The 8,561-nt window shown below is 44.2% G+C and overlaps 1 protein-coding gene across 1 annotated transcript in view; it reads left to right on the top strand.

Moving 5' to 3' along the window:
* Positions 1-7,943, top strand: part of Znf582 (zinc finger protein 582) — a gene marked incomplete at its 3' end in the record, with an annotated part of 19,090 nt that extends 11,147 nt beyond the window's left edge. Inside the window, 1 exon segment of the mRNA XM_005413304.2 lies at positions 7,580-7,943. Within this exon segment, the coding sequence (XP_005413361.2) occupies positions 7,580-7,943 (364 nt within the window).
* Between the last annotated feature and the right edge of the window lie 618 nt (positions 7,944-8,561).

Genomic DNA, 8,561 nt, shown 5'->3' with positions numbered 1-8,561 from the left:
TTTTTTTTGGTACGAGGAATCGAACTCAGGACCTTGCACTTGCCAGGTGGCGCTTTCTTTTAATATGTTTGAATTAATGTTTCTTTTTTTTTATAGTGTTTAAAAATTTTTAGGCAAAAATAATTAAAATCATAAATATTATATAAATACCTACATACTGCAGAATCCAGTGATATAGTGAGAACTCTGTGATTGAGAATTGGATATATTTTTTTAAACAACCTGTGATGCAGTGAAGCTGCAATAAGTGAAGCATGCTATAGTGGGGGACAACTGTATAACAAAATCTAAAACAAACCAGAAAATTGTGTGCAGTAGATAAGTCCTTGGTATATGAATTTTGCCCTCCAGGGAAGATATTTAAAATGGGTTAGGGGAAGAAACAGTGAAATAGAAGAAAAGGAAGAGATTAGAAGCAAGGCTGAAGGACAAAGGAGGATTATACAAACTTTAGGAAAGTAGTGCAGAAGACAGGAGGGAAAGAGAGAAGGAAGAAATAAAAGGAGAACAGAACAGCAACCACAAATAAAAAACTAGAAACCATGTTGACACTTATATAAAGTCAAGATCAAAAAATGAAAAAAAAACAAACAAGAAAAGAGAGAAACAGAAATAAATGTCCACTTCCAGGTATGTCTGTGCTGTCAGTAGTAGACAGCATGTGGAGACAGAATCCAGATCAGTGCTGATTTATTTGAGCAAGCCAGGAGTAGCTTTAGGGTGGGGTAGTTAATAATCTCAGCAAGCCTGCACCTTTATATCTCCTGAAGTTCAGTCTGACTTCTGGCTGTGAGGCTGGAACCAGATCTGTTCTGCCTGCAGCAGTCAGTGCACCTTCTGCGGACTTCAGCTCAGGTGGGAGCCACGCAAATGGAGCCAGGGTTGTTCTGAGTTCAGAGCTCAGCTGGCCCTTCTCCAAGATGGCTCTCAGCCAATCGCCCTCTCCCAAGGGACAGCCAGATCTATGCCACTCACCCGTCAGTATATTTCACGGTGTCCACTGCCCTGTCGCACTGCTGGGTCTTTCTGTGGAGCCCTCTGGGGCTGCCAGCAGGCAATGTGTGTCTGCAGGTGTGAACTGCTCCTCCCACGCAATGAGTCCTGACCTGGTGAGAAAGCACTGCCCATCATCTTCTTCTTCGCTCTCCGTGTGGGCTTCAGTTCTTTCTTCAGATCTTTCCTTGGCCCAGGGGACACTCTCCCTTCCTTCCTCTCTTCTTTGCATTGCTATATTTCATTGTCTGGACACTGAATCTTGGAGAGGCCCTCTCTCTGCTTCTTATGCTCCACCATCTTCCCAGAAGTCCGTCCTTTCTTTGTTATACAGCAGTATCAGGTTTCAGTATTAAGCAAAATCCTTTCCAATTGGATCCTGGGTTTTTTGGACATAGTCATTGTTTTTGTTTGCACATTTTTAACGTAACAATTCAGATAAAAGCTAGTTGATACAAATACAGACCAAATGTACAGAGTTTACAGCTGTGTACAGGAATGCAAGGACAGAGAGCCTCACATGAACCAACATATCATGTCTAAGAAAGTGACTTTTTTGCTGTGATTAACAGGCTAATTCTTCACATGTGCAGGATTACATATTTAAAATGTTTATTAAACTAGAATAACACAAGAAGTTCATTTAAAAAAAATGTCATTCTCAAAGCCAGTGTGGATGAAGAGGAAAATTTAAGGGCATGATGGAGAAGAGATTGGAGGGGCAGAAAATTAGAGCATTATGTTAAATACTTTTATATGTTAAAAATCATAATTTAACCCATTCAGAAATATCTGTATTCTGAGGCGTGCTTGAGTCACGATCAGTCTTGTAGGGAAGAAAAGGCTAAACTGTTGTACTTTTCACATTAGAAGCTCCTCCCATGTTACTACAGTCTGGGCTGTTGGGCATGTGAAAACTCAGTACTGGGCATGAAAAGAGCTCAGAGACTAAGAGGAAGATCAATTTCCAGAATTTAAACTTTTCCAATGCAAGTGAATATGGTTAGTAATTTAAAATAAATCTAAACATGATGAGGTGCTTGTGCTCCAGAAAGAGTCATTGGTTTTTTTTTTTTTTTTCTTTTGTACTGGGGATTGAACCCAGGACTTTCCACTGAAATACTGCTCCTTTTTTATTTTTTAAGGTTTGAGCCATTGTCTTGCTAAGTTGCCCAGGTGGGATTCGGCTTAACTTGAGTTTCTCCTGCCTCAGCCTCTCAGTGCTGCCGTTGTGCACTGTGCCACCCCTCTTCCTAATGGTCCTTAGGGACTAGGGGTTGAACACAGGGCTTTCACATTGAGCTGTGTCTCCAGCCCTTTTTTGTTTTTCATTGTGAGACAAAGTCTTGCTAAATTTGTTCAGGCTGGGTTTAAATTTGTGATCTTCCTGCTTCATCCTTTTCAAATGCTGGGATTATAGGCATGAGCTAGCTCACCTGGCTACCATTATTTTTTAACCTAGACGTTGGACTTAATGTAATAAAGTTGTTCTATATTTTCAGTAGGTTTTTCTAGAAAACAAAAGTTGTAGTGGAATAATCTGATATTAGTGTAGTATGGTTTTGAAGTTACAATTCAATTACTTGTGGGCCTCATGTAGTGAAGTTACTTATGCAATAAGAATTAAGACAAAATGTTAGTGATACATATTTTTCAGAGATGCTTTTAAAGTTCTGTATAGTATCCCAGGAGCAAAGTATTGATAGTCCTCGGATTGAGATTTTGAAGCTAAGGAGAGTTTCTATAAGCCAGTGGATTCAAGAGGTTCATCTATTGCTCTGTTATGAGTATTGCAGTGCCTATTGAAGAACTGGAGCTTGGTGTGATCATGCAGACCTGAACTGCAGCTCGTTGGAAGGCTGAGGCAGAAGGATCAGAGACCACATGGTCTCTCTCTTGAACTGGCTCTGCTTACTGCCTGCAGCTGTCCTCAGTACAGTCCCTGCTCTTGGAATTTCAAACTTCCTGTGATGTCTGCTGCACCTTTGACTTCATTCCCACAATTTCAGATGCCCCTCTCTCAGGGGCACCTTGCCTGGCCTTCCAGTCCTTCCTTGTAACCTGTGTAGATGCTTCCTTGACCACACAACTCTTACATTCTCCATGCCTAAGGAATGAGAATCATGTGGATGATGCCAAGGTGTGCGCACTAGCTGGAGCAGCAGCCAGGCTCCCCTGGACCGTGCTGCAGTGGCATCTGACTACCTGAATGGCTGAGCATAGTGAAATGACTCCCAGGAATGGCCTAGATGGTCCTTCCCAAGCACGAACCTCAGGGGCTCTCTTCTAAGATGACAGGTTTATGCTTTTGCACCCTTCAGCCTGCAGCGGGTGGGGTCTTGTCAGTTCCTGAGGCGTCTCAAGGCATCTTTCCCCCAAAGTGCTTGGTTTCTTTTTAATGGTGCTGATCTCTGAAGCAAACACAGCTCATGTGGCCTCAACTTTACACGTGGTTCCTTTTAAGCCAGAATTTAAGTTTTTCAAGTCTTTCTGTATTGTAGACCCCTGCAGTGCATCCCCGATCTCCTGCCCGGAGTGATGGCATACAATAGGAAGAAAGAGCAAGAGACAAAATAGGGGTGCAGCAGGGATCTGTGATGACCAGTTGTTCTTGGGGAACAAAAGGCCACGAGGCACCCAGAACCTTGGTATTTATTCGTAACATGAGTCAAGGTCAGTGGATATTAGTGCAGTGGGTGTTTCCGGGATCAGTAATGGTGACTCTCATGAATAAGAAGAACAAAGCATCCTTGCAAGGACAAGGACAAGGACGAGACAGGAGCAGTGAGGAAACTGCAGTTTCCCCAGATGCCTATCCTCTCCAGCAGGCCTTATCTTGCCCTGTGAGCACCACAGCATTCATTAGCCCCAGGGCTTCCAGCTGTGACTGGAAAAGAGCAGGGAGTTTCTGAGTTCCAGTCTGGGTCAAGGGCAGGACAAGAACAAGTGTGGATGTCCCCTAGACTCCATTTATAGTTCACAGTCCCCAACATTTCTGCTGTGCTTTTTGCTACCAATTCTAAGTATAAATCTAATGAAAAACCAGCCCGCTGTACCCAGCCCAAGTCCTGAGCATTGGCCTGCCTTGAAATTTCTTCTGCCAGTGCAGTAAGTCTATAGTTCTTAAACTCAGCCTTTCACAGATCTCAGGACATGCGCAAAATGTAGACAAGTTCTGTTATGGTTTACGTCTAGATGTCCCCCGAAAACCTCGTGCACTCATAGGTGGAGCTTCAGGGAGCTGATTGGATCATGCGTGTGTGATATAGAAAATGAGTCCGAGGATTGGTTTATAGCTAAATGTGGCATTGGGAGTAGAGGCCTGGCTGGGGGAGGTGCATCACTGGGGGCGTGGCTTGGATGGGTTTATTTCCTTCCCTCCTTCTGTGATCTCTCTGTGCTTCCTGCCACCATGGCATGAGCTGATTCTTCTCTGCCATTCCTTCTATAATCCCCCCAGACACATCCAGAAGTGTGCTTTACTAATGTCCTAGGTGGCTCTGAAGCCAGTCAAATGGAAAATCCAACTTAACTGTCACAGTACTCTATAGAGAGATTTATTTTGCCTGCCATTCTAGTCCAAACAGTACAGTGCTGGCGTCTGGTGAGCCCCCTCAAGCTGCACATCCCAACATGGTGGGAAAGTGGGAGGAGAACTGGCTGCATAAAGTAGTGGCCAAATACATGGGGTGACCTCACCTCATCACCTTTTCTGTGAGAACTGATTTACAGGAGACCTAACCCAGTCCCGAGAGATGGGCGTTAGTCCTGTCTGAGGGCGTCTTCCCTGTGTTTTCATCACCTCTCCCTAGGCCCTCATCTCTTTTTGTCTGGTACTGGGAATCAAGCCCAGCACCTTATTCATGCTGGGCAGCACTGTACCGCTGAGCACCCCCACCCAGACATACCATCTCAGCACCTCTCTGCTGGGAAGCACATTCTAACACATGACCCTTTGTGGGGCAAACTCTGGCACTAGGTATGATAAATAGGGAAAATCCAGGTTCATAATCAATAAGTTACCGAAAGACAGTCGCATTCTACCTGCCTTCTGTACTACAAAATTAGAAAAGGTTTGAGCTTGTACCCCTGGAATGACAAAGACTCAATATTTTATGTTGTCACCAACTGTTAATTGTCCTCAGTTATTACCATTTAAGTTTGATGCTCTAACAATTTAAACATACATTTATTTATTTATTTTGTCTTTTTTGAGACAGGGTCTCACTATACAGTTCAGGCCAGCTTTGAGCTCACTTTGTAGCCCAGGCTGGTCTCTAAACTCATGATGTTCCTCCCGTCTCAGCCTCCGGAGTGCTGGGATTACAGGCGTGAGCCACCACGCCCAGCTCATAAACATTTAAATTGTGCTAAATATCAAGCACTTGTCTGAAGTGGAAACCAGAACATTTTAATCTTAAGACTGGATGTAAGATTTTCAAACTTTGTTTCTTTGATTGTTCAGAATAGTGACTAATATTCTAATAATTAACTCTACTCTGCCAGATCTTGTCAAGAAGTATGAAAATACAGAAGACCTTGCTATTATTGTTGCTATGTTACAACTTTGTAAGGACTTAAACAGAAGCCAGAAGCTAGAAATTATGACTACAGTAGTCTCTTTGGGTAGTTTTTATACAGTTCCCACATAACTAGTGATGGCTTAACTTAGCAGAGTAGAATAGCGCTCATGGAGCAGACATTATTCTCTGTTGTAAGTCAGCCCACCTCAGCTGTGTGAATAGGATGCGGTAGTCAGGCACTTTGGAGAAAGGAGCGCCTGGAAAGCCTTTTCCATGAAGCAGCCAAGGAGTTTTCCACATTACCAAACAAGCAAAAATAAGACAGGCGTTCCCACAGTGAAATGTCCACCTGGGAATAGTTCGCTGTCCCCAGACTTTGTTTCTTCTGTCCTCCAGCTAGCTTTAATATTGCGTGGTATGCTGGAATATTCCCGCACTCTTGGTTCTGCGGATTTTGTGATTTTGTTAGATGTGGCCAGATGCCCTAACCGTAGACTCGATCTGCACCTTGGTGGCCATCGTCCTGGCTGCTTGGAATCTGCCTCACCAGGTGAATCAGTAGACCACAGTAGAGACCCAGGGCCTTCCTCTTGAGCAACCAAGCAGTGTCTGAAAACATGTCTTTACATCGTCTGGTTCTTGCAGTGTCCTGTGGATTCACTAATGTTGTGGGAAAGTTTTGGAGATGACAGCAGCCAGCATCCTTCTCACAAAATCTGAGGCATCTTCCTCCTTATCTTCTGTTGTAGAAGCACTCTTACATTCTGTTCTAGTAGTTTTTGCTTAATACTTTCACAAATTACAGAATGAGTACAAGGTGTGCCACCATCTGAAGCAAACTTGCGCTTGCAAAGTTCCCTACGGCCCTCTGCCTGGTACGCTAGGAACACACTCAGAAGCACTCATGTTTCTCCCATGGTTCCTTGCATCGAGCTGTGCATGAGGCTTCTGAAGCTAAACAGGTGGTGGCTGTCACTGCAGTATAACCTGCCGGCGCACCTGCGGCCGTGGACATGTTGGATTGTTTACACTGCTCAGCTTTTGCCTGCAGTTTGAATAAGCAGCGAAGCACGTTGCTGTAGAAGGGGTTCCCTGCCCGCAAGTCAGGTCTGATCCTCTATGCGAGGAGGAGCAAGGCCCTTCTTTAAGCAATGGGAAGTGCGAGGAAAAGCCACACTCAGTAGCCGTTGTTGTCAGCTGAACTTCAGACCGGAGACCACCACAGAATAAGGCAGCGGATGAGGCATTACATTTCTGCTGTGCATGTAAGGACAGCTGCCAAGACTCCGGCACATCTGGCAGACACGCTGGTGTATCCTCCGGCTCATTCCTTCTTCCGCATCTGTGCTGAGGCAGGACACAGACCTAGCCACACACGTGGTCATTTTTATTTTTTTACATTGGGTTAAGATACCCATAACAGAGTTACCATTGTAACCACTTGATGTGTACATTTCAGTAGTATCAAGTGCAATCATGTTGCATACCCATCACCACATCCATCTCCAGAATGTTTGCATTTTGTGACTGATTTTATAAAGTCTCCTCTAGGGAAGTACAACGTATATTCAGTAACATGTGTGTTATGAGTGCCGTATATCAAAGGACAGAGCCATACATCCATGTAACCATCGCTGCCACCAAGACAGAACACCTCCCACCACCCTGAAAGCTCCCTGTGCTCCTTCCCGCACCTCCTGCACAAGCCCCTCACCCAGGCAACTTGTGATTTGCAGAATGCACTCACAAGATTTGTCTTTTTTATAGTCTCAGAGAAATCATTGTTTTTTTTTAAAAAAAGAAAAAAAGCATGGTTCAGAGGTGAACTGGAGCTACACTAGTATTTTAGAACTGCTCATTTTTTAAGGTACTGGGAATTGAACTCAGGACCTTGTGCTTGCCAGGCAGGCACTTGTGCTGCTGAGCTATATCCCCGGCCCCTAGAACTACTCTTGTAACCTCTCTCGGATCACCTCCCTCATCTCATTGTGGTATTACTTCCTTCTCTTTTTTACTGCCCACTTTCTAATTGCTCAGCCAATACTTTATTTGTTCTTTTGCAGTATTGGAGTCCGAATACTATACCAAAGGCGAAGCCCCCCAGTGGGAGATAATGGGAAGCCTTACAAGCTATGGTCTTGACTGCTCACGTTCCCAGGACGACTGGGGATGCAAGAACCAACTTGACAAACAGCCAGAAAACTCAGAAAGACATTTCAGTCAAACGTTAGGCAGTCACAAGGAGATGCCCACTTTCAAGCAGCAAGCATCCCTTACTTTTTATCCAAAAATCCATACTGGAGGAAAACGCTGTGGATATAATAAATGTAGAAAAGACTTCTGGCAAGAAGAATTCCTTATTAATCATCAAGGCATTCTTAGGAACGAGAAACCCTATAAATGTAAGGAATGTGGGAAGGCCTTCAAGTATGGCTCACGACTAATTCAACATGAGAACATTCATTCTGGCAAGAAACCTTATGAATGTAAGGAATGTGGAAAGGCCTTCAACTCTGGTTCAAATTTCATACAACACCAGAGAGTTCACACTGGGGAGAAACCTTATGAATGTAAGGATTGTGCAAAGGCCTTTAGTCGGAGCTCACAGTTGATTGAACATCAGCGAATTCATACTGGTGAAAAACCCTATCAGTGTAAAGAATGTAGCAAGGCCTTCAATCGCATCTCACATCTTAAAGTTCATTACAGAATTCATACTGGCGAGAAACCTTATTCTTGCGAGGACTGTGGGAAGACCTTCAGTCACCGCTCTCAGTTAATCCAACATCAGACGGTTCACACTGGCAAAAAACTTTACGAATGTAAAGAATGCGGGAAGGCCTTTAACCAAGGATCCACTCTTATTCGCCATCAGAGAATTCACACTGGTGAGAAACCGTATGGGTGTAAGGTGTGTGGAAAGACCTTTAGAGTGAGCTCCCAGCTTAAACAGCATCAGAGAATCCACACTGGAGAGAAACCGTACCCGTGTAAGGTATGTGGCAGGGCCTTCACACGGGTCTCCCACCTCAGCGTCCACTACAG

Source organism: Chinchilla lanigera, unplaced genomic scaffold (genome assembly GCF_000276665.1).
Source record: "Chinchilla lanigera isolate Chin_1 unplaced genomic scaffold, ChiLan1.0 scaffold00166, whole genome shotgun sequence".
NCBI classification, from domain to species: Eukaryota; Metazoa; Chordata; class Mammalia; order Rodentia; family Chinchillidae; genus Chinchilla; species Chinchilla lanigera.
Note: the sequence above shows the minus strand (reverse complement) of the source record. Positions and strands in the feature narration are given on the sequence as shown.